This window comes from Accipiter gentilis, chromosome 12 (genome assembly GCF_929443795.1).
Source record: "Accipiter gentilis chromosome 12, bAccGen1.1, whole genome shotgun sequence".
Taxonomy (NCBI): Eukaryota; Metazoa; Chordata; class Aves; order Accipitriformes; family Accipitridae; genus Astur; species Astur gentilis.
In genome coordinates, this window is record NC_064891.1 from 22,242,382 (window position 1) to 22,268,867 (window position 26,486).

The 26,486-nt window shown below is 40.9% G+C and overlaps 2 protein-coding genes across 5 annotated transcripts in view; one reads left to right on the top strand and one right to left on the bottom strand.

Moving 5' to 3' along the window:
* The window catches only part of MMAA (metabolism of cobalamin associated A), a 50,733-nt gene extending 49,006 nt beyond the window's left edge, over positions 1-1,727 (top strand). For both annotated transcript variants that reach the window (XR_007507786.1, XR_007507787.1), the window contains 2 exons: positions 51-208; positions 783-1,727. The gene's annotated coding sequence lies outside the window, so the exon portion shown is untranslated. The remainder of the gene's footprint in view (positions 1-50; positions 209-782) is intronic.
* Positions 1,728-3,608: 1,881 nt separating this feature from the next.
* Positions 3,609-26,486, bottom strand: part of ZNF827 (zinc finger protein 827) — a 112,707-nt gene continuing 89,829 nt past the window's right edge. Inside the window, exons 9-15 of one of the 3 annotated variants that reach the window (XR_007507784.1) lie at positions 14,929-15,066; positions 13,236-13,407; positions 11,582-11,748; positions 8,375-8,566; positions 8,104-8,281; positions 5,510-5,676; positions 5,146-5,229 (exon numbers count right to left, since the gene is read on the bottom strand). Coding sequence is in view for 2 of the 3 variants with exons in the window: in XM_049815044.1 (XP_049671001.1) it covers positions 4,422-5,229; positions 8,104-8,281; positions 8,375-8,566; positions 11,582-11,748; positions 13,236-13,407; positions 14,929-15,066 (1,655 nt within the window). In the remaining variant the exon portion in view is untranslated. Of the gene's footprint in view, positions 5,230-5,509; positions 5,677-6,477; positions 6,767-8,103; positions 8,282-8,374; positions 8,567-11,581; positions 11,749-13,235; positions 13,408-14,928; positions 15,067-26,486 lie in introns of those variants that run through there. The other 2 variants (XM_049815044.1, XM_049815045.1) reach the window with 2 other exon arrangements.

The window sequence follows — 26,486 nt, forward strand, 5'->3', positions numbered from 1 at the left end:
ATGTCTAGTGCAAAAAACCCCAGAGTATCACTGTGTATTTTCTATTACAGATATAGTGCAAGAGGAGAGAAAGACCACCTCTTCTTGCAGATGACCTACCAACCCTACGTCAAAGCTAGAGACACCTTCCCTTCACCCAGTCACCAGCGAAAGGAGGAGCAGAGGATTCAACACACAAGCTGTTAACAGCACTGCGTATGCTAACAAGGTACTGACAGAGGCCCTGAAAATTAGTATCCACAGCCCAGCAGAAATAACCATAAGAATTTTTCAATTTATTAGATCTTAACACTGCCCTAACTGAGGGCAAAGGGCAAGCCACATGTATTTAATGTTAACATTAATTTATCTGAGGATAAATTTTATAATCTAATGAATGCCCAGATTGGTTTTTTTTCCTTGGTTAGTGTTTAAGCACTCTTAACTTCCTTTTAGGATGTTAAGTATCTTTTCTTGTTCAGTGGAGCAAGTAGTATCTTTGCTTCTTGGAAATTTGTCTGTTCTTAGGGTTTCCTTCTTTAGCCTCCTCTGTGCATGTTAATTACTTCATTAATCTTTGGGGAGAAAACCCATCTTCTTCTAAAATGCTGACAAAATATGTACACGATACTTTTACAATAAAAACCCCAGACTTCCACTACAATCTTGTAATGCACAGTGTTCCTTTATGCATTGTGTAGCTCCTCTGTAAGGAGAGAGTTCTCCTGATTTCACTGGGGCTACTCCCAAATAAGGCCAGGTTCACCAAGCTACTGCTTAAGGATCCAATTTTTGAACTGCAGGGCTGAGGAGGGTGAGGCCAGAGAGCTCCGTCATCCTCCTGACTGAGAAGACTCCTCAGAAGAGGTGTTACGCCCCTTGCAGAATTGACCTGGCAGGTCGGTACAAGTACAGAGCCCGCAGAGAGAAGTCCTGTAGCCGTCCTAGGAGTATCTGCTGTATTTCTTCATCAGTAGCTTTCCTTTTCAATTTCAACCATTGATAACATCTCACCTTTTTTCTTCCTACCTTCTCGTCTTGTAGGAGAATCCTTTCCCCCTCCCTCCAAATCAAGCCTAAATCTATTTAAGGTGAGAAAGGAGAGGAAGGAAAACCAAAAAGAAACAAGAATATAGCCAACCTTTTTAATTAGAGTATATTGTACTTCCAAACTGGATACACTAGAAATTGGCAATGCAACGTAAGATGCAAAGAAATATACCAGTTACTGTCAAAATGACCCTGTACAGCCTTATAATGCAAAAAGCTTTATACAATACAAATTTTTATTAATGTACACAAACCTTGACAGAATGATATTCGAACATAATACAACAAGTAAAAAAAAAGACAGAAGAAAGAAAAAAGTGCTGAGAACTTTAACTGAATTACCAAATGGAAAAACACACTAGCTTTTGTTAAAAGAATGCATAGTGAAAACCAGTATGAAATTACCTTTATGGTGGGGGGGGGAATTTATCAGAACTGTTGGTCATTAGTTGGTAGGAGAACCTCTGGAAAACATTCCTTTAGCCTTGAACTGCAAACCAATTATTTTAATATGCATGAGCTCTGATAAATACTGTATTTTTTTTTCTTAAAAAAATAAAAACCTCCTAACACACTTTTCCTTACAGAGAATACTTCTATAACTTGCCAGAAAGAATTCATTTATCCTTTCCAAAGTGCTAAACAAATTTCCCAGGTACATTGAACATTACTATTTCAGTGGAACATTGTCAAACATGTGGCGGTCGCATGCTGACAGCTCATTCTTACAAGTTCCAGACCTATTTAAACTGCCGTTTGGTTTACGTAAAGTGTCCTACTAATATTCCTACTTCTTCCTCCTAGACAGCTGTACTTTACCTGTCGGTTTGGAAAATAAGCTTTTTGATTTGGAAGTGTTTGCTCTTCTATGATGGGGTCAGAGATATATGCATTGAGTGTATTTTAAAGAACTGGTATAGTTTCTGGATGCAGATTGCATATTTCATGCTGTCGAGATACTGAAATTTTTTATGCTTTGAGTATTTATTAATACACCATTTTCTATGTTGTCTGTACTCCGGGGGTGGGGAGTTACCAGGAGTTCTGATGGAGTAAAGCATGGCAAACAGGGCCCTGAGTTACGTAGGTTGTTTACAAAGGTTTATACATACTTTGGAACAGATGGCTTTTCTTTACTGTGGAGACAGACAGAACTGCCACATGCTCGTTAGAACCAAAACTGTCTGCTGGAATGTAAACAAAATGGTGGGACTTTTCTGTCCTTTAATTAATAATTCCAAATGATAATCTGCTACTATTTTGGGCATTTCCCCCTTGTCAATAGCTTCCAGTATGTTAACAGGAGTGCACAGATCAGGATGTCCTCCCCCAACAGGAAGAGTTTGGTCATGATAGTGGAGAATGTTTGGCCATCTCAGTGCAAAACAAATGTAGGAATCTTGCAAACAGGTTAAAGGATGCAAGTTTTGCATCAAAAAAAGTATTTCTACACAAGCTTCATTAAAGAGCTAATGAAAATTGAGTTCTGTTTCTAGTTGTGCATATGGCTAAGAGCCCTTGTGGACCAGAAGTGCCTTCCTGAACTGGGGCCTTGCTTTAGTGCTGTCACGAACAAGGGGTTGGCTCCAACTGGCCTGTTGGATTCCCCCCTTCCCACAACAACCTGCAGAAGAAGTTCCTTCAGGGCAGCATGAGGGTGGGTGGATAGCACTGTAGATGTGACTCAGGGCACCTCCTACGGTGGCTCGGCCAAGGGACAGAGAGGGGACTCTGACAAATGCTAGGTCAGACATTTCTAATACCTGGTGAAAGACGGCGAGATTCGAATCCAAGAGACACTATGGAAAACAATAATCCAGTAAGAAAGCATTCCTGTAAGTCACATGGTAATTTTGAAATGTTTCGTATTTTATACTTCCAATTTTAATGCAGACTATTTTTAATCCTGATCTTTCTTCCTGGATATTAAGTTATCTAAGAAACAAAAGTCAATTAACAGTCGGTTAGCTTCTCTTAAGATCACTCTTGGCATTTTGAGATTAACAAAGGTTATACAACCAATCCGCATTTGCTTTTTCCTGCAATAAAGTGCTACATACATGTCATTTTAATGACCACAAGTAGGAGTGTTAAATAAGTATAAAGTTAGCTTCCTAGCAGAGTGTACACTCTATCTGCCTTTAACAAAAAGGAACAAAGTATTACTAATAACATGAAGGGTATCGGTAGGACTGTAGAATTTGCAAGTACAATGGAAATACTGAGGGTATAAAAGAGAACTGTATGGTTCAAACAGCATCTTTTTATAGCTTTATATTTCAAAGAAGTTACTGGTACCTTTTCAAATAAATGGTCGTCTTACCTTCAGCCCACAAATTATTTTTTTTTCTTTTTTTTTTGCAAGTGAGAAACAAACTAGTGCAAGACTAAAGCACTGTGCAAAACTGCCTTTTTTTTTTTAGTCTGAGTATTTATACCCAGAATTTATCCATACCCTTTTTTTAATCCCCTTGTTGGATTTTTTCCACCATAGAATTCTAGTTATACAAGTTGTTCCTGCAAACTAAAAGGTAACCACTGCATAATACAGTATATATATATATATATATAATATTTATATGCCCTTTTAAAACAAAAGATGTATGCTATGGCCCAGATGCAGGTGTTTGTTTGCTACACCTGTGTAACAGTTAAGAATTGGGCCTGCTGTGTGGGTGTGTAGACTGCACACACTACATACCTGTGTATGTGTGTGTACATACACACACTTTTCATTGTCATATTGTCATCCTGCAGTGCTGAAAGCAACTTTTTCCTCATCAGTTCTACCCCAAATCCTCAAACCTTGACAACTGAGTGCAAGGCATCAAACAACTAAAGGAAGCTGCAAACAGCACTGAAATAATACACCAATTCACCCTGAACCAAGCGTTATTCCTTCCACAACTCTACAGTTCAGGGGGAGATGGAGGGAAGGGAGGGAGCAAGTGTGTGAAAAGGAGAAAAGAATAATAATTAAATAAGCCAATATAAGGGATGTGCAAAAGCAATGTCATGGCACGCTACAGGCAGATTCTCTTTCACGCACCCGCACGCACGCAAAGCCCCAAAAATAAAATGCATCAATATGTAATCTTACAAGTGCTGATTGCCATTAAGGACACTCTTTTTCAGCTTAACAAGACAAAATAGTTTCTTAGATAAGAGTACTGGGAACATGCCTCTGAAGGTAGAAGTATGCAGTAGGTCACCTCTTGAAGATTTAATAAAGCAGCTTTCATGTCAATGCAATAAGTATACACACAGAGCCATTTTCTAAACCTTACTAATGATATAGTACAAGTGTTCGTTACCTCTTCGGTCTACGTTTTGCAGCAATGTATACCTGCTGGGTTTGTTGGGGTATTTTTTGGTACAGAATGTAACTGCCCTCAGACAGTTTCTGCCCTTTCTGTTAGTCCAAGGTAGGCAAGGAAGGAGTGTTTAGGTGAAGAGGCACCTCCCGGTGCAGTCTGAGGTCTGGGTGGATGGAATGTGAGATCGTAGTGGTTTTTGGGGAAAAACATTGTTAAAGGAATAAGGTGGGCAAACTCCGAGTTCCAGTATTTATCAAAGCACAGGGAAGTGCCGTTGATGGCCAGGGCTTTCACTGCCAAGTTTGGCTCTGCCCCGCTGCCGTGTGCAGCTGACATAGCCACTGTTTGCAGAGCCTGGGAGGCAGACATGACTGAGAGGGGTGACAGGAGGTTTCTGGAGCTGTTCACGGGTAGGAGTGGACTGGCTTCCTTGGAGGTTGAATACTGGCCCTTCTTCTCCTCTTCAGAGCAGTCCCCGTTCTGGTGCTTCTTCACATGGCGGCTGAAGACAAAAGGATGGGTAGTCTTGAACAGGCACTCATCGCAGCTGAAAGTCTGGCGTGGAGCATGCTTCAGTTTCTTGTGCAAGTTGAGATTGTCTTTGCGTTTGCAGCTGTAGCTGCACTGGTCACAGTGAAAAGGGCGCTCACCGGTGTGGACACGCACGTGCTCAATCAGCTTGTTGGCGGTCTTGGACAGGTAGCCACACTGGTCACACTTGTAATGGTTGCCAAGGCGGTGTTCTCGGATGTGCATCTCCAGCTCCAGCTGATTTGCTTTCACTGTCTGGCAGATCCGACACTTGTACTCCATCTTGTAGTGAGTCTTCAGGTGGCACTCCATCGCTGCGGGGCGGTTAGTGGAGTAGATGCAGAATGGGCACCTGGCAACACAGCAAGGAAAGGCAGGGACAGAGAAACGACAGAGAAAAGGTCAGCTTCAAGACCTGCATTCCTGGTTTAACCCTGTCACTCAACCCCTCTCTGACCTACTAAAGAGGAGAAAAAGGCATTCTCCCTGTGAAGCCTCTTTCGAATACTTGGTTCACCTTGACACATCTCTACTTCGAGGAGGTTTGCCCATTTAATGGCAGTAGAGCTCACGCATCCCTAGGAAAACACTGACTCACTCTGAAGGAGCATCTCTTTAATCTTCTGGCTTACCTTGATGGGGAAGATTCTGCAAAGCAGGCCGGGTAGTGCAGAGTGGGTGACTGATTCACAGGTACTTTGTGTAACGACATTCCTAGTGTTTGCACGAAGTCACTTTGGCCATTTTTTCCATTAAGAAGTGGTTTAAAGTGAGTGTTTACAGATGAGTATGAAAGCAGCTGTTTAAGTAAAGATGGAATAAACTTGTAATACCACATGTATAGCAAAAGCTTAGGAAATTCCTTTTATGTGACCTTGCACAATAAGCTTGCTGGGTATCCTGCAAGGAGCAGCTGAAAGCCAGTCTATTAGGATGATCTGTAGGGATTCCCATTTCTGGGAGATGAGCTAGCCATGCTCAAAGCTGGGGGGGGGGGAGGTGTTTGGCAGCGTTTGCCTACAGCCGCCTCTGCCACGGCAGGAATTGTTCCTGTGTGGGAACAGGATGTGGGCTCCGCTTACTCACAGCGGCAAGCATCCGGACCGGGGTGGACGTGGCAAAGGGCCTCACCCTGGTTCCTGGACCAGGAAGGACTGAGAAGGCCAGAGGAGGGAATCTTGAAAGCTTGGAAGGAAGCCTGAGCTGAACAAGCCTGGACACCAACAAACCCAAAATACACCCACTTTTGCTTTATGTAGCGGAGAGGAAGTTGGTGAGGACAGCTATCTGCCAGGGATCTCTGCTGTATTAAACAAAGCACGCTCCCTTCCAGATCTAACTGGTCAGCTAAAAGAACGGGGCTAGATAAAAAAGGATGACTAAGGCACCTGGCTACTGTCTTACAGACGTCTCCACCTGCTGCTGATCTGCGTTCACTGTTTAGCAGATCTGCCAATTGTGTTCTAGCACTGCAGATCTTTTCTAAGCAGAGATCCTCTCTCTCCATGTATCTTTTCCCTGGCTACAACTGGTTGCACATACAGGTTTAATATTAATCTACCTGCTAATCGAGAGACTTTTGAGCACAGTGAATAATACAGGAGGACAAACAGATACTAAAAGATCTGGATGCTTTTTCTGATGCACATCCAGTACTCTGATCCAGAGAGGGAGCCTAGCATTGAGGCTGCTGATGTGATTAGCTCTATTGCAACAGAGGACTCGGCTGTCTATGCACACATACCTCTCCTGGGCTGGGTGCTCTCTGGATCAGAATCTCAGATTTTGACCTGGAGCTGGAGGAATCATGTGTTTTTTCTCTTCCCCCACAGCAAACAGGAGACAGAAAAATACAATTTACTTAGATCTCTTCAGGCTCTTCTGGATGCCTTAAAAAAAAAAAAATCAGTGCTTTTTCTTAGGTGCAGCTTTCAAGGTACCTAAATATTACTTGAGTTGGACAGGAATAACTTATGTAGACTGAGAGGCCCATTCTGTCAGGAAGGCCTGAGTCATAGGTCATGGTTTTTCCTTGGTAAATAGAACAGATTCTGTGCAGCTTAAACCCAAAGTGCACTAGACAACTGGTCTCTACGTCCAAGACAGACATGCTGTTGTTCTGGCACACTACTTGTTTTTCAATCTGGTCTTCTTCCCAGATTCAGTCATCACATCTAAAGTGACCACAGAACCCAGTTCATGGAACTACTGAGCTGGAGACCAGACGCTGCCTGGCAAACAGAACCAGTTTTCAAAAACTGCATTGCAAACTGATAGAGCTACTCGTGGTAACATGAAATGTGGCGTGCTCGTCACGTGACAGTTACAGTGCACTGAAAACATTAGTTTGCTTAGCAAGAGCAACAGAAGCAGGGAGTCCCGTGCTGAACCCTAGCTGGGCTCAAAGTGGTTCCAGCCTCTTTTCCTGCAGCAGCTGGAACAGAGACCAGGGACGTGCATCTTGCAGAACATCACATTGCCTGCCCACAGAGAGCAAGCATATGGCCCTAGCAGTCACTCCTTCCCTCAGGGGTCCAACCTTGATGTAAGGGCACGCTCATTCTCTAGAAAAACTACTCTGCACCAACAGACCTTAAAGGACACCACCTTAGCAAAAGCCAAAGGGCTTTTTTTCTTAAGAGAGTGTATTACTCGTTACATGCTAATTTATACAATAGTGATCATTCTGGGCACACAAACCAAAGCAGAAAGCATCAAAGTTATTAATTCTTGGAGAGGACTGACTTTGCCTTAGAGTCTACAAAGGTATAACCTTTAAGGTTGTAACTTCATACCTACTTGCAGAGACTATACAGGGTTTAGTTTCTTTGAGCCAGGTGCAGAATAGAGCCTGTGCTGTGTGCTCTCCTTTGATGCCTTGAAAAAAACCACCCTCATAGTTTGCCAACAACTCTGTGTAGTGCTGCCTCATTCTCTGTAGGACCCATCACATACTGTCTCCTATTTGTTTTGAAAAGGGGAAGGACCACAGTTTGTTACAGCTCTAAGACCAGTGGATACTATACCTGCTGCTAGCTTACTGATCTGCTGTAATGATACAGGCCTACACTAAAGGACTGAGCTTGGGTCATCTAAACAAAAGGAAGCCCCAAATCTGGATTATCACACATTTAACTAACCCTTTCCAATTGACTTCCTTTTGTCCTGTCCTTACAGTATTAGAGGTGCTTAACACAGTAAAAGTTTGTGTACTTGCTTTCCTTACTTGAGCCCACCGGTGGGGACAGTGTGGCATTTCTTGTGCTCCAGTAATTGTTCAGGTGTCTTCATGAACTTGTGGCACACATCGCATTCAAACATCCGTGTGATCAGGTGGATTTGCAGATGGCGCTCAAACATATTTTTTGTTTTGCAGACGAAGTTACAGAAAACACATTCAAAGCCTGAAAAATAAAACAAGAAAATGTATTCCTTGCATTGTGGCCAGACCGACTGCATAGAAGGTGACAGTCTGTATTTGTTTAACAGTGTTTCACCTTTCTCTGACTTCTCTTCAGTGTTCACTGAGGTCTGACTACCAGGCACTACAGAAATGACTAGAAGGTTGTTTGAACCCTTGGTTTTTGGGGTTATGTCTGCATCTTCTTTGCTGTTGGCAGAGTCGCTCAGTGCTGACAGCGAAGATGAAGATGGACTGTTAGATTCACTGGGTGTCTTCCTCTCTTCAGCTGAAAAACAGGAATAGAGAGCAATAACTAGTACAGCAGATTAGATGGAATCTCAACGATCCTGTTTTAAATTTCAGGGAAAATATTTACAGGTAATTCAAACATGCTTACAAACAAGTCTGAAATTAATTATCTGTTAAAAGATCATAGTTGCACCTCCTTCCTTTTTATTAGCATTTACAACAGTACATCTCTCAGTTTATCCTAGAGTCGAGTCTGTCGGTAATGGTAGTGGGAAGGAAGCATGCAACTCTACCTCATTACCAGGCTGAAAAAATCCCAAGAAAATACTTTGATTAGCTCAGAGTTCAAAAACAATGAAGAACTTGTCACTTGGAAAGGAAACAGAGCTTCTGTAGATTTGGGGTGCAGAAAACCAAAAGTGCCTACTGGTCCAAGCTAAACTTCCCCCACCTTTCTGCTTATGTAGGTCCAATGGGTGAATTTGGGAGGAAGGGCAAAGGAGAATAATCTGACTCATTGTACTGAGAAGCATCCTCAGTAATGATTGTTAAGAGATAACAGCGTGGTGTCAAGATTTATCTGTTTTTATTAGGACCTCTTATTGAAGATAATGGATTTGAAAAAAAATTTATTTAACCGGATCGAGTTTCCTTGTGTGTGCAATAAATGTATGAAGTTCAAATTCCAAACCCTATCACACAATAGAAATGAACATGAGTGAGAGTTCTCATGTGAAGGCTGCCGTGAGCCAGCAAAGCAAGGATGGGCAAATTATGTCTATGTCTTTCTCCCACCTATGTCTTTCTTAGTTTAATCAGAGCTGTGTTAAAAAAGAGACTTTACTAGAACTTTGTATTGTCTATGTGCTAAAGTCCCCTGATCAAGGCCTCTGCAAACACCAGTTCCTATGTGCCTAGCTTTAAACTGATGACTGGCACCTTTAAGATAAAAATGTAGGAATGCACTAATGAAATCCGATGACCCAAGCTGTCAATAGGGAGGATGACTGGGATATCATATAGAAAGATTCACTGACCTTGGGGACCAGAGTAATAGAAATGGAATGAAATTTAATAGTACAGAGTACAAGGTTATGACCTGAAGGGCCAGTAACAAGAATTTTTGCTACAAATGAGGAGTGCTTAAGTTGGGAACAGTCATGGAAAACAAAAGAAGAGTTTGAGCAGAACAGGGGATGAATATGAGCAATCAGTGTGAGAGAGCCTTCAAGAAGGTAAATATGATCACAGAATGTTATTGTGTGAGCTATTCCCAGTAGCTGCTGCTGTTTTACACTGCCACCACTACTTATTTCATTTCACCATGTACAGCTGTGATTGCATATGTCGAGAGCAGGGGTTCTAACAAGAACATATGCTGTGAGGGACTGATACAGTAAGAAAACTGTGTTTCATATAAGAAAAGGCTCAATGTACATTTAGAGGGGAGAATGTTGCTCTCCATAAATATACTAAGGGAATAAGTACTGTGGAAGGAGGGAAGAAAGGTGGAGGGAGCAGAGGTGGACTGCTGTTTCAGATAAAGGACAGTTCTGGCACAAGAACAACATGTGTATATTCTGATTATCAGTAAGACATGCTGGAAATTTTAAAAAGGTCCCTAATCTTTAGTGCAGGAAAATCTGGAGCTGCCTGTCTTTAGAAGTAGTTGGTTTAAAACAATTATACTTGCTTGAAGACATATGCCAACATCCTTACAAACAGGCCTTTTACGACTTGGTAACATCACAGGATAAGGGACTGGAGTCAAGTGACCCAGAAAATCCATTCTATTTTTTACTCTCTGTATGGGCTGAATGTGTAAGCATTTGGCTGTATCGCCAGCTGAATGGCTCAGTTTGACAGGGTAAAGGAAGAACAAGGGTTTTTTTTGTCTTTCTTTAGAAGACAAGCAGCAGCTCCGATCTTTTAGCCATGATGGGAAGATACAGTAGACTACAGCTCAGCTTTGAGCTCTGATGCAAGCTTTTCATGTGGCTATGGGTGGCATTTCTCATTTGCCTTGACTTCCTGTATATGAAGTGGAATTAGATGCAAACACTCAGATAGAGGAGTAGTGCCAAGAGTTATCCTAGCATAAAAAAAGGATAACTAACTTTTTTTTTATCCTTGAAAGCTTTCCAGTAGTTTGTATTTCTGGAGTTACATTTAACTTATGTATCTGTGATCACAAACAACTGCATTGTTCTCTCCCTTGTCCTTCTCCACCCCTCGCTGTTTTCCCAATTTTATTCCTGGTAGGACAGGAAAAGCAATTTAGCAATGGAAAAATTGTGCTGCATGCAGTTCAGGTTCAGTATTGTCAACACAACTGTTAGTAGTTTGTGGCAGCAAAATGCTTCTGCCTGGTGTTATAAGAGAAATTAATTAAAAGGATTCTAATTTTCTTCTCAAATTATGCCAGACTTCATTAGCTGGACTAAGCATTTGGAGCTTGTCTGAAAACTGCTATTACTCTTATCTTTGGCTATTAATTGAACAGGACCAGGGAGAGAACACATGACTTGTTCTGTCATGTAATATAAAGTTACATTTACGGTATTGCTGAATCACAGTGTCAACTAAACATCAGCGTGAAATTCCAAACTGTTAGTCTGTGGAGTCAAACACACTGAAGAGCGAAGCTCAACATATTGTGTATTTCAAACTTACAGCCAGGTACGCACAATTAGTGCTCAAAGTCACCTTATCATCACTGAAGTCAAACCAGGATTTTGATGAAATAGTAAACCAGTCAGAAAAACAAACAAAGTATGCTGACTTCAACAGGGGAGGGGATTTGGGGGATAAGAGGAATAGGAAGAAGGAGGGCTAAGTAGTCCTTTCTTTACTTCACTAAGCTTGAGAATTGATCCGCACTACCAGATTATTTGCCTGGCTGGCTGGAGTCCAATTCACTTCAACTTTGAGAGATCAGGCCTTAATTAGCAAGCATTTCAGTGAAAGTAGAGTGCTAATGGGAACTGTGAAGGTTGCACCTAAAAAGCAAGGAAGAGAGAGATCACTGCAGCTGGGAAAGAGGGATCATCACCTGTGTGCTTGCTGTTGACATGAGCCTTCATATCTGCCTCTTCCATAGTGACAAAATCGCATGCTGTGCAGCAAATAGAGAACATCCACTGCTCTTTATCCACGTGGAGGGACATATGACTGACAAACTGGACATTCATCTCCGTCTCAAACCCACACACATGACAGCTGCAGGCAGAAGGGAATTCAAGAGTAAGAAATATTAAAAACCAAACCACAAACAGAAGCATATTGCCTTTCCCTGAATTTGCAAGAAAAAACTCACTGCACAGATTTCTTCTCTTCCTCAGTGTTGAATGTTCACTGCAAAATTCTTTTGTCTGCTGAACTGCCTTTGAACTGATGGCCATGCCAACGTGATTAAGGGCAGGCACAATGCAACAATCCTGTACATGCTATAATGACGCTAAATAATCATAAAGTTAATTAAAAACTACAGATTCCAGATGCTGCGCATCACCTAGCTGATTCCTTTGGGCAATAAGAGGGATTGCAGCTTTGCCAAGATGTTTAGTATGGCTGATACACTGACAAACGGAGAGCTTGCTGCACACTCCAGGAGTTATTTTCAAGCCCTGGAATGGTTCCCATGCCAAACTGGGATCCTGTGCAAAACTGCCTGGCAGTTTCAGTGTAAGCAAGTAAAAATGGGTTTAAACATTTCTTATGCTTGACTGGAAAACAGCAGTCATCAGCTATGCAAATAATTAGCAGGGATACAGATTTCACAGCCAGTGCATAAACAGAGTGATATTGAGAGGCAATGGAAAGGACCCTTTAATTTAACTTTCTTTGCAGAGTCCTCCTCTTGCTTTGATTGGGCCATTAACATTTAAAACAAGCCAAAAACATTTTTAAAGGCGTATACTCTAGGGCACTATTTAGCTTTCCCAGGGGGATGGACTAGATAATCTAATCCGGCAGGTCTCATTTATTTCTTACTTCTATGATTTTGTAATTAAATCTGCTCTTGGCACTTTGAATAAAAGTAAGAGTGATTTGGTAATCTGCTTGGCCACTAGAGTGCATGTCACCGTTTGCAGAGCGCACAACAGTGGATACAACAAGGAGAATGTCCAAATATCCATTTTATCTGGGCAATTCCTTTCAATTTTTCAGACAAATTCTCCTAAAGGTTTTCTTTCTTTCATCATGTTGGTCACTGAATGTATATCCCTCTAGCAAATGGAGGAAACGTGTATATTGATATAACAATTCTTATTATGTTTTACTATTTGATTTCATAGATTTGGCTGAAAACAATGGAGCTGTCGGAGGCAATTGGAAGCACACTGCTTTAGATTTGCCGTGAATCTGTGTATGCAATGGGATGTTTCCAAACACAAAACTTCAATGAACACTGCATAAAAAGTTAAAGAGGCTTCTAAAAGCCCATCTGCCTCCCAAAGCCATTTAAAAAAACCCAACCCACACCAAACCCCATAGTCTTTCCCAGTGGCTAGCCAAGTCAAACAGCATGAGGCAGCCAACTGGGTTTTTGCTGCTTAGCCTAGGTCAGATACAGGCAAGACAAAAACTTTCATCGCATTTCCACCCTCCAACACCAGAAGGGTGGCTCTGTAACACGTCCTTAGCAGGCAGGCAAGACATGCAGATGCCAGCATCTGGTGCACAGCCCTTGTCTGGGTCCTCACCTGTAGTAATAAGGGTGCTTCTTTCCATCGCTGCCTTCAGAAGTGACAGCACTGACAATGTCCTCAGTGTCTGTACTCACCAGCTTCACAGAATGGACGGTCAGGTGCTGGTTCAGGTTAGCACGGCACTTAGCAGCATAGGGGCACAAGTGGCATTTGTATTTTCTCTCTTCTGAAAAAGAAACAGAAAACTTTAAATGTATACTTCACTTTGAGGCAAGCTATTTTCAAAGCTTCCAATAACCAAGTACGCATTCCTTTGGCTTTCTCCAAGCAGCTTTCAGAATGAGGTACTTTCGAAGCTCGACATTGTGGAAACTTATAGGAGTTCACAGCAATTACTCAGAAAAAAACTAATTTGGAGGTAGTTTAGGGCTAGTTTTTTTAACTTGCTCTACCATTTGTAGTCAGATAATATAAAACTTTGGAAAACTGGGGCAATTGCTGCTCTGAGAGCTGCAGCACAGCTAGTAGAGAAACAGGTCAATAATCTACATGTACTTCCTTTACCTAGCATGTTTTATTTGATTTTGGGGTCTGTTTATCCTTGAGGTTGCCCATGTTATCACTTGCAGAGAGTTGGTGGTTGATGATTTTGTATTAAAATCTGAGGGTGGGGAGGAAAGGGAACACTTTCATTAGGCCAGTTCCGAACACCAACAAAAAAAACTCACTCAAAGAACAGTTGAAGAAATAAACAAATTCATCATGAGTTTCTGATGCTTCAAAACCTAAACAATTTACAATAAAAATGATTTTATTTTAAATTAAACATTTCTAAATTCTGGCAGCACATTTGTTGTACATGCCAAGCTTTATTTTGCAAAGACTTAATTAAAATAACCAAACATTACATCAGCTTTTACAACCTTTCCCTTTGAGGAGCTGCTGCTGTAAATATGAAATACAATGCTGCAAGTGTTAAGGGAAAGGCATTCAATAGAGCAGCTTAGAACTAAGAAAATCCCATGACACCACGGAACACAGCATTTGAATATTTTCAGCATGGCTCTACTAGACACTACAACATACATTGGCATTATACCAACAGTATTTTTCAGCACTGCATCAGAAATTCTTGCTTTCAAGTCTTATTTTGTGCAGTGCACCTCAGCAGGCAAACAAGGTGCATCTTCCGTATAAAAACTCTGTTAGTCTCAGTTGATACGAAGCTGATTCACTTTTAAGAAAGTTGGTATGGGGTAGAACAGCCCCTGTTCCTCTCAGGAGAACCGGATGGTGAGAGGAAAGATGAATAACAGATATTAAATCCTTTCAGTTTCACCAGATCTGAAACACCAAGGCCAAATCTTTTGTTGTTCAGTGACATTTAAAAAGCTCATCAGGTGAATGTAAGAAAACTGTGCCTTCTCTTCAGAATTCCATTAACAGGCTTGGTTAACCTGTTGGTATCTACAGGCTGGTCTGCTGGAACCTGGACAAACTTGAATTCACACGTTTTGTAAAGATAAATTACAAGAAGGCTGTAAAGAAAAAAAATGTTAGTTAATCCCCTGAACACCACTCTGACATTCTGTCCTGTTTCTGCGCTTGGCTCTGCCCTAAGTGCAAGGAGCTGAGGATGGCTCACACGCTCTTCAGCTTACCTTCTTTCCCCTCCAGTTAAACAAACCATGATGAAAACACAGATTTCCTCACTGCTGTAACAAACAACCACAAAGTATCGGCTTACCTGTGTGCAGTGAGAGATGCCGGGACAGAGTCTGCTGTCGACCAAACACTTTTCCACACACGTCACAGGGAAAGAGCTGGTCGTTAAATTTCCAGGATGGCAATCCATTTCCCACCTCCAGCCCCAGCTTTTCTGTTTCTATGCCAAAAACCACATAAACAGAAAGTCATATTTTAAGAACTTGCAGGTTTCATTCAGTAGAGTCCTGTAGGTGTCATATAAAATGCAACACCTTGGCTGCATGCTGTGTAATCTGGCTATGAGTTCATGTGAAAAGGAAATTGATCTTTCATACAGCATCTTTCATATGTACTCTAAAGCAGAACACTTAGTCAAAGTGTTCTAGACATAGATATAGTCAAAGAGTTAAACCAGATTGTGTAAAGAGAGAAAGTCAAGAGCTAGCAGGGCAAAGCATTAACCTCTAATTCCGTTTTTGTGGCAAGATCACTCCTTTGGCTTTTTCAATCACCCACCTTTGCCTGCTGCATGAAGAAGGCCTGGTCTGAGACGGTGGTCTATTTTACACTGGGTTATTATTCATGGCTGAAGGAAGATTTCCAAACCTTTTCTCTTCTACGGATGCAGGAATTTTTGCTACATGAACAGTCTTACATTGAAGGAGAACAGAAGATTGCTCAGACAAACGGTAAACCAAGAGGACATAGCACACTAATGAGTGGGTGGCATCTGGGGTAAGATCTACCCAGCACCTGCTGTCCTCAGGCATCAAAATCCCCAGCAGCTTAGAGGGCCATCCACTGAAAAAACGAGACCCAGAGCAAGCCGTTATCTTTAAAGAAGTGTTTTCAATTGTTTCAGGAACACAGACAGTCTGCCATACAAAAAAAACCCAACCCAAACCTACACACAGCATAAAACACAGACATGAAGGCACTCCGTAAGGAAGTAGAGAGAAAAGGACTGGGAATGAGGAAGAGAAAAAAAGGTACACAGTGCTTCAAGAAGTTAAAAGCATGGCCAGTTTTGATCTGGACAGAAGGGAGCAGAGAGCTGATGGAGACTAGGGGGTAGCAGTGATACTACTTAGCTCAATAAGAGAAATGGTATCAGCAAGCCTTGTGTAAAGAAATATTCTCTGCAAGGGTCTTGTTGCTTGAGGAGAAGGGACCTCTGTTGTACGCAGTGCACAAAACTGCAAGGCTACCCAGCAGCCTTCCAAATACAACAGCCAGTGGTGAGGGGGCTTGGTTTAAGACTTACTTCTGGTAAAAGACCTTCTATTTCCACCGGAAGGAAAGATGCTACATGCAGAGCACCCTTCTCTAAACCGACACTGCCTGTGGGATTGCTGCCCAGAACTAGCTCCACCAGTGCATGTGTGCATGGAGAAAAACCATTTGGCTGGGATTTTGAGGTAAACAGGAGGAGAGGAGCTGAGTACAGGAGTACAAAAACATCTTACTGAATGTAAGTTACTATTGTGGAGGTTGGCACAAACCAGCCAAATCTTCATCCGAAGAAGCACTGAGGAATAAACACCCTCCTTGTACAGGCAACCCCTCACTGACAGAGTCACCTACCACTGCAAATTCGACTGCCACGTCTGAAAGAGTCTCTCCTTCACAGATAAGTGTCCAGACGGCTCCGCTGTGGTTTATGCAAAGAGCTGTCAAATACTGTAGTTAATTTAAGCAATAATAAAAACAATGCCTCATTTGGGGCAGAGATTCCACATAGCAATTGCAGCAAGTTTAGGGATGGTCATACTTGCCAGCCCCTTTTCAGCTGCTGTTACTTTCTTCTGTGACCCTGTAATATGTACAATATTCAGCAGACCAGAGGAATTATGAGGCACCTCTGAGTGCTACCACCCAACAACACATTTTTCTTAAAAGAATTTCTAGTTAGAGAACAAGTTCTGCCTACTCAAAATAGTAATTCTGTGAAATTAAAAAGGAAGACCCCCTATCCCCTAAGGGCTGTAAGTGACCCATAACCTCCAAGAACTTCAACAAAGAATGATTCTTTTTGTTACTATCCTTGAGATCTAAACAATGGAAAAATCTGACTCTGTACTAAAACTACAGATATTTTAGCAGAGCTTTTTGAGTACATAATCAAAAGAGGAATATGGTAGAAATTATAAGAGAAGGTCACAAAAGTGTAGGTTGCCTCAATATGGTCACAACAAAAATTGAATTAATTGGGACACATACCAAACAGGCAGGTTCAATTAAGTAAATACGTCTCTTAACAATTCACTTCAGCATTAGTCATCACCCCTCTTTTATCTCTTAAGAAATATAATATTCTCTTCCCTATGGTGGATTTATAGCTATCAGTTCTGGGAAGCTGGAAAAATATCAGCTTTCTGATTATCTCGAGCTGGTGAAAGGTAGTCCCTTGCAAAGCAGCTGCGTATTTATCATTGATGCAAAAGAGGATGTTGTAGGTGTTTTGAAAGTACTTGTATTTACTTTAAATATTTATTCCTGGAGTCTTAACTACAGTGCTGCTTTCTTCTCCTTCGACTGAATCTTCTCGCTGTAGCAAAGTGCTTTTTCCATTCAGCAAGCTGCTTAGCTTGTTCATGGCAAACCAGAGTTGGTCTCTGGTACAACAGTAACCTCAGCACTTCATGGAAGATTTCTCAGGTCTGAGGGAAACCACCTACTTCCACCCACCATACTCTCTGGGCAGCTTTGTCTGCAGCCTGGAAACTGGAGCTCTGTGTCCATACTGCGGTCCAGAAATCTTCCCAGAACATACCCAGCAACTGACCTCGCCAGTGACCTGAAGAATCAGGTGAGTCAACATCCACATTCAATCCTTGGGCTCTGTCTCTAATTAATGCCGGGGAATGGTGTTTTCTGCGAAGTGAGTACAAGTCCAGTGACTCTGAGACCCTAATACTGGTTTGTGCACAGCATTCTCTGTGTATCCCAAAGCACGCTACCAAGACAGTCAACGTTGTTATCCTTTAAGAATATCTTACACAGTGGCCAGGAAGAAGATGGACTGAGGCCAACTAATGTTAAATAATAAATCACTGTTGTGAGAGATGTCCCAGAAATCTGTCTTGAGGGGGGACAACGACTTGATGTAAGATTTCTGCTTTAAACAAATACTCCACAGCAAATTCCAAAACATCTATGTGAGAAAAGCATACATGACAAAATAATAGTGAAATTATTAAGTAACAAACTGCATTTCTGTATGGGTTTTGGAGTCTAAAACAAAATATGCTTCGTAAAATGGAAGGTCTCCAAGTTCTCCAGTAGATCATTAAAAAGTAATAGGAAGATTAAGACTCAGTATATTACAGGCTAGTAATAAAATTATTTTGAAATCGTTTTGCATAGAAGTCTTAAGAGCTAAAAATTTTATGTAAAGGTAATACTTAATTCTCAATGAAATTTACTGAAATACATCTTTATGGACACCTTTCCTGCAATTCTGTGTCACCTAGTATCATTTCCCTACTAAGCCCAAGTCAACTTCATAACGAGTAGCTGTGTAAAGCTGATCATCCAAGTTGAGGTTAGAAACTGCCAGGACTGTCACCATCTGTATTTTCGCTGAGGTGCGAATAAGGTGCACACCAACTGCAGAAATACTGTTCTCTCCCTCCTCTTGCCCCTCCAGATAGATTGATTTCTGGCAAACAAAGCCCAGCAGCTTGAGAAAGTTACTATTTACCCCTTTACTAAGCTGCTGGGCATAATTCTGAACATGTTACTATTTACCCCTTTACTAAGCTGCTGGGCATAATGTATGTATTTTTAGTTTTCACATTTAGTGATTTTTTTCTCTTATCCTCAAACTGGTAATATCAATATGGAGAGTGCATTAACCACCCCTCTGAAAAGCCTTTAGCTTGACTTTTGTCAAGAAATGCTGAGAGAGGATACCATATCTGGTTGAAGCTGTAACTGAAGAAGAGAACAAAGTGTGACCTGAATACGTAAGTAACTGTCTAGAGTCACCAAATCAGCCTTCTGACTGCTAGTAGCTGTCATGCACAAAAAGTTCCCCAGGGACTGGCTTTGGACTCTGATATGTGGTACTTTGATTACTCATTTTCTTAGCTTACATATTTTTCAATCACTGCTTCACAGTGTTTATACTACATTATGTTTTAATCTCTTGTTCAATGCTATGCCTACCTTTACAGCTTTATACTAATAACTGAAAGAATGAAACCACTATTTAACTGAAAAAGACAAAGCTAAGAAAACAAACAGAGTATGCGGAAGTGTCATTCAGAGAAGATAAATTAGTATTTATAACTTTTGCTGGTTTACTGTCTGCTCTCACATCCTATAACTCATTTAAACATCGGCTTCTCTGTTTCATCTTCACACCTCCACAGACCTCAGAAGCAACAAAATCCACAAGGGCAGATCCTTATGGTCACATGGAACCCTACAGATATAAATTGATTGTCCTTTGCAATAAGTATTCCTTAAAGAGGTGGAAGTGAGAGGTGCTGATGAGCCATAACAAGGAAGGTCAAAATTTATTATCTCTCCATTCTTCTGGAAGTGTATGTCATATTTATACTTTGGGTTATTCAGACAGTTTGACACCACACAGATGGTCAAGAAGAAATCAGGTAAGTAATTTTGAAAATGACATGAGCAGAAATCCTGTGAAAGGAGCAAACAGACAGTGGTGGTTAGACTATTTTCAATCAATCCTGCTTGCAAGCCAAATGCAATCAAGAAAACTTAGATGTCCAGAGGATCTGGTGACAGAACAGCCACCCAGGGTGAGGCTGAGAGCTAAGAGGGAGAGATGGCCAAACTCAGAAAGGAGCTGAATTGGGAAAAGGCAGATGATAGCTGATACAGAAGAGCAGGAAGTGTGCAGTACCTCCCTCCTCATACTCCAGGGGATAAAACTTGATGTGAAGAATACGAGATGCAGAAGGAAGCTCCCATGGGAGAATGCATCTAAAAAATTCCACCAAACCAGAAAATGGATAAACTGAGTGAGAAACAGTGCTGGACAAGGTAACCAGGTTTCTATGAGCTCATGGCAAGAGGATGAACACTACCAGTAATGCAGATGTCCCACAGCAAGGCACTTCACTTTGCTCTGAAAGACATAGGACATTAAACAGTCATCAGATAACTTTTGGTTACTACCAGCCTGAAATGGATTGCTGCTAGCCTGTCTTTTGCGATCTTTCAAGCGCCCCACATTAACCCAAGAGGTAAATATACTGTATGCAGTGCTATATGAATGTCACAAAAACCTGTTCCATCTGTAAGGTTATTTCTATTTTCTTATGTCTAAAAGACAAAAAGTTCAAGAAATTATTTATTCAGAAATAAGGTATTCAGGTTAGGCAATCATGAAAACTGCTTTAACAACATTTATTTGGTCAAAGAAATTTTCTTTCCTTCTTCTGTCTTCATTCATTTATGTTATTATAATGTCTTCCTACTTTCTGCAGTGTCCCCATCATCAAGGATATATTTTATTGCTTTGGAGCCTTCCACTTACATGTTCATCTATCACCTCTGGCAAGCACACTGTATTTAAAAATTGAGAACTCCTTTTGTGAAATATGTAATTAAGGCTCTGCTGCAAGCTTGTTTGCTGAAAGCCTGCAAAAGGCTCACAAGCTCAAAAATATATTGACTATATGAAACTGCAGCGCTCCAAATGCTATATATCTTCCTCCTTTCCCAACTTACTTTCACAAAGGTTTTATTTGTGGCACCAGAATTCTTATTTCTAGTAAGTCAGTTAAAATAAATGGTGGTATCCTTCCAGATACTGTAGTTCCTGAGTAAGATATGTCTTGCGACTTATCTAAGGTATCTGTGATCCTGAGTGGTCCTGTAGTCTTCATTTGTCACCCCCAGCATCACAGCAACCTATCTGGTGTTATTTTAGGATGTATCTTTTACTGTGAGCAGACTCATCCACTATTAGCCAGAGATAAGCAACTGCTTTTCTGGCATAAAAATTTCCTGTATTCACCCCGCCCCACCCCCCCCCACCCCCCCCCACCCCCAAAAAAAAGGTAGTAAGAAAACTTTTGGGTTTTAATCTCAAGCTTCAGCCAAAATTGCAAGCTGGTTTGCCCGACCCCTTTGTGGTGGTTTTTTTAATGCTTTTTGTAGCTACTAAAAGCAGTCAGTGCTGTCCACTCTAATGCCCGTTCAGGGGCATCTGTCCAGAGAAACCCAAGTCCCCTCGTGTATGTTGTGGGCTGCCCAGATGGGAGTTTGCACCAGCCTGGGAGCCATCTAGCGCTGGCAGCAGAGCCCTGTGCCCAAGCTAGCATGTTCAAAGCATGAACAAAGGAAGGGTCGTATGTAGTCATGCTCTCAGTCACAACACGTGTCAAGTATGAGAAGTTATTTGGAGGGATTTAATAATACTCTAATAATAACAAATAAATATTAACACAAAATTACTGCTCAAATAAAAGAACCCTAGTTCCGCTTGTGAGGGGGACATGTACTTTTTGTTTCATAAGTCCTGAAAAACTGCATGTAATCAGACAATCTGAATGACAGAAAAACTGCACAGAGGATGCAGATAAAGTCTCCTTGCTAAATAAAAAACTTTACCAACTAATGCTCTTATTTTTTTCTCAAATGCTGTTGCAAATGTCTAACATTACTATGGAGTATGGTAAAAAGCAGTAATGTTATGATAATTTAAAATCCTTGATATGGAAGAAAATAGAACCCAAGTCATTTTTTATATTAGTAGCATGGTGCTTAAGTTGCTCTTTCTAAAAACATCAACCATGAAAGCTGGAAATATTTCAATAAAGAGCTTGCAGGACCCACAAAAAGAAACATTAATATCGTGCATGGAAGTCTTTCATTGTGCAATGATAGGCAACAACACTTAAAAAGGTCACTGAGAAGTGATAAAGATGTTGGGGTTTGCGAAAAGAATAAAAACAAATAAAAGATGAACTTTAAAGACGCCTCCATAAAGGAACATGGGAAAACAGTGAAGCCCACTTCACTGCTAAGACTGAGCCTGTTGCTCAAAGATGGACAGTCAGAAGCAGGGTGAGAACAACAAAACCCGAGTCTGGGCAAAGACAAGGTAGGGACACACTGACTTCAAAACACAAGGCCACTCCCCACCTTCTACCTTTGCATCAAAACTAACACCTATTTTAACTTCACTTATACAACAGAAGACTTGAGTAAACAGTGAGGCTTATCATAACCTTCATCTGCATTATAAAGCTTTGACATTTGCTTTTGTTGTCTGTAGTAAGCTCAAAATGTAAAAAACAACCAAGAAGAGAGAAAATCCCCAGGTCAAAACTTAAATCAGTCTGTAAATTCTGTGCAAGGTGACTGGAGTTGCAGATTTTTAAGGAACCCTAAAGCTGCAGTAATGTTGCAGTCATTTCTTGAAAATTATTTTTACTACACACACACTATGACATCAGGTTGAGGATTAACACTGGACAACATCCTCTATTTCGCCCAACTTTCATTATCCACTGTACTGCTTTAGCATAAAGCAGAAACAGGATGGTCTTGTGGTAACTTCATCCCTTACACAGTAAGAAAGAACAGAACAACGTAAAATTCCTGACATACGCAAAGTAAGGCCCCAAGCTGTGAATTTACTGGCCAAAAAGTAGTAGTCACATAAGAGTCCATGTAGCTCACTGCACAGGCTGGAGTTCCTCAATCATTCACAGTTACCACAGTGAAGAAGGTCAGTTTGGTTTCATAACGATAAAGTAATGCAATGTGGCCCAGATGGAAACTGGTTTATTTTTTTCATTGAGGAAGTGGAGACACTGCAAGAAAGGTATAGGAAGCACCCACAAATCTGCTCCCCCAAAAGCATCTTTAAAAGCTTACCTGATCGTTGTTGGCCAAAAGAACAATCAATCCTTTCAGTAGCAATGAGCTCCAGCATTGTAACTTTACTTTTTTGCTTGTTTAGAAATAATAGCTATTGTAAATAAAAGTTAAATTCTGTATCTATTGTCAAGACAAAAATCTGAAAACGTGCTCTCTGTTATCTTTGCACAATGTGTTTTATTTAAGTGTAATGCTAGAATATCATCCTGAAAATACTTTCATGGTAACTGTAAGATGTGCCACAACAAATTTACATAACCTCTCTAATGGACTCCCAAGCAGGTGGCCCTCACGTTTAGCTCAGCCATTTACACTGCTTGCAACATTTATTTTGGGTGCTACAACATCGAGTTCATATGAACTTATGAAAGTATAATTTGGTCCTGTTGTTATTTTTAAACCACAACTAATTAATTTCCATAATGCCAATAGGTTTCTACCCTTTGTATTTCTCTCCTACAATTCTGCTTAAGACACACTTCCTAAGAAACCCTTTTAAAAAAATCACTCAGAGACATTTGTGCACATTTAGGACCATTATGGTGTATGTACAAATTTTCCTTTTTTTCTTTTGTTTTTGTCACTGTGCCAATTTCTACTTGCAAATCCACCTGCAATAGGGGCTTTTCTTTCATAGAGGGAAGGTAATAACACATCTAGGGCACTTTGCAGAGGCTAACACTAGTACTCCCCATCCAGAATTCAGATACAAATAAAGACAAATTGGCCTTCAGACTACGTTTTTCTTTTCAGCCTTCTGCATCCTTTTTAGTGAAGCAAAAGCTGCTGTACTAGAGAAACTGTAAGCTGGTGACCAGAAACCTCAGTGGGGGAATGCAAAATAAAGCCCCAAATGCAGACTCAGTCCCTCTTCCTGAGCTGACTGAATTAACGCAAAAGAGTCAAAACTAGATGAAAGTAACTGCGAACATTCACCCAGATCCACCTTTCCATGTTTCAGCAAGCTGCCACTGAAAGGCATTACCTTTCACAGTACTGTGGTTGCTGCTGTAAAAGAAAACAGTTCTTATTGCTTTTACTGCAGATTCCCCAAGTGATAAGAAGTCAATCTGTCATTTCCTTGAAGTCCTTAACTCATTCTTTTAAGACATTTACCTCTCTCCTTGCTCTCTCTCCTGCAAACCATCCTCTCCTTCCTTCTCTACTACTCTCCCATTTGCCTTCTGCTCAGCTTGCATTTGCAGGGCACTAGTCAGAACAACTGCCCCAAACTCAACTAAAACACCCAGCAACCAGTAGGGTGAATTTGTACCCTGACTGAAATCATGCTGTAGAAGAAAAAAAACCTTTCGGCTTTGCTTAGATTATTTTTAGACAATGGTCTTTTATTTTTTATATATCTACCTGTCCAAATAGCCTGATGAATTTTGCATTTAATTTACTCTTAGGCAGACAAATATTATAGAAGACAACCTTGTACGAGATAAGATAGGTGAGGACTGGAGAGTCCCAAGGTAACTCTAAAAAGAAATGTCAGGAATGTTGTGTTCCAATTCCTTTTGCAGAGCGAGAAAAGTAATTTTAAACCCTGTCTTTCTATTGCAAGTTGAGCTTGTATTTGGAACAGTTTCATATTCAGGAAACAGTCCGACTCAATGCTGATGTTCACTTTTACAAAAGATTCCGATATTAAGGAAGACAAAAGAGGATATGAAACTACAGATGAGTTTGAATAAGATGCAGAGTCTAAAACACAGCATGCTGAGTATTTATAAACCAAAAGCCTCATCTATCAAGTCTCTCTCAAGAGGGTATTTAATCGCCATTATAGTTTTGCTACTGAATTTATATCACAGAATTAGAGCTGGAAGGTACCTCAGGAGGCCATCTTGTCTCTCCCTCGCCTGGAGGCACACCAGCCACACACCAAACATACCCATCAGTCCCAACAGGTGCTTGTCGAACTTATTTTTTTAAAAACACTCCCATGACAGAGGTTCCACAGCCTCCCGTGACAGCTGTGCCAGTACAAAACCACCCACCCCACTGCTAGAAAGTTTTACCTGGTGTTTAACTTATATCTCCTCTGCTGTCATTTAAGCCCGTTACTCCTTATTCTGCTCACATGAACATGGGCAAGGTTTATTCTTTTTCTCTCAAAGCTGTCATTTTACATATTTGAATACTGTTATCATGTCTCCCCTCTTCTCCAGATGAAATAAAAACAAATTCTTCAATCTTTATGCACAGCTCCTGTTTTCTAGACCTCTGACCACTGCTGTCCTCCACATTGTTCTTGGATTACAGAGCCCAAAATTGAATTCAGGGCTCCAGCTGTAGAGCAGAATTACCACATGTGCCTTACAGACAACATTCCGGACATCTCAGCTGAATGTTTGCCCTTTCTGCAATGCATACAATGTCAGCTCTACATGCAGTGTCTGCATACAGTTGCACTGCCTGGTCATTCATCCCTCCCCTTTCTTTGTAGCACTAATCATTCCCCCAGGCACAGAATTTTGTCCTCAGTGAATTGGCTACTGTTTTCCAGACTGTTTCTTCAATTCCTCAAGATAAGACAGAATTCTAATTCTGCCCTCTGAAGTGCTTATGGCACCCATGGTGTCACCAGGACATTCAATAAACATGCTTTCTCTCCCATCATCCACGACATTAATAAAAGGACTGATTAATACCAGAGCAAACACAAACCCTTGCAGAACCGCACGTCATCCCTGGGGTTTGACAGCTACACTTAGCCACTTAAGTATAGTTGTACCTACTCTCAGTTTCCGTGCTTACTATGAGCGTGTTGTGGGAGGCAGTGCCAAAACCCTCACTCAACTCAAGAGGTCAAGTTTCTTTAAGGACCTGGAAACACCTATTGTTAGGTTTCTTTCCACATGCATCTCCAAGTTGGTTACAGTTGTCCTTCCTGAAGCCAACTGCTGTTATTTCATGGTTTTCCTTTCTTCCTTTCCCAAAACCCACATTCTATCACTTCATGGTCATTCTTCACCAAGTTGCCTTCTGTCACCTGCATCAAAACACAGGTCCCAAGAACTTGCTGGATAGCCTTGTGTTGTCCTAAATTCACTTGCCAGCAGAAGATAAGGTAGACAAAATCCCACATTTCTCATTCTGTAGTTTGGATGAGTGTAGCTGCTCAGGAAGCCCTTCTCAAATCTGACCTCCATTTGTGCTAAATATTTATTTAAAAATATTGATAGCAACAATTATTTTACTTTTTAAAGAATAATTTGATGTTGAATAATTATTAGAGACTCAGAAAACATATCCAAAAATTGCTAAGAGATGCCAAAAACCTACCCAGTTTGAAAGGGTAAAAAACCCAACTGCTAAGTTTTATTTTTCCATGTGGGATGAAACATTTACCTTTGGCCATTTTGCTTTGGGTTTGATGTTGGTGATATTTTTTAACACCTTTTGGTTTGCTGGGTTTAATAAATGGGGTCTAGTTTGGGTTTATTCTGAATGAAACCAGAAGGTATTTGTTCCGAGTGAAATTACTTGTTCTTCTGTCCTTTACCATGAGGTCGATACTGCTTTAGGAGGAACAAACATAAAAAGGAAATGAAATAAAAATAAATATTTTTGCCTGTATGAAAAGACTGCACAGTATTAGAGGGAAAAAAAGTTACCCTATATGAAGGCAGCCCATAATAAAACAAGGATCACAAATTTTCAAATAGATGTCAAGTGCCTTGCAAGACAGCCATTAGACATGGACCTGAATGTGTATCGTTC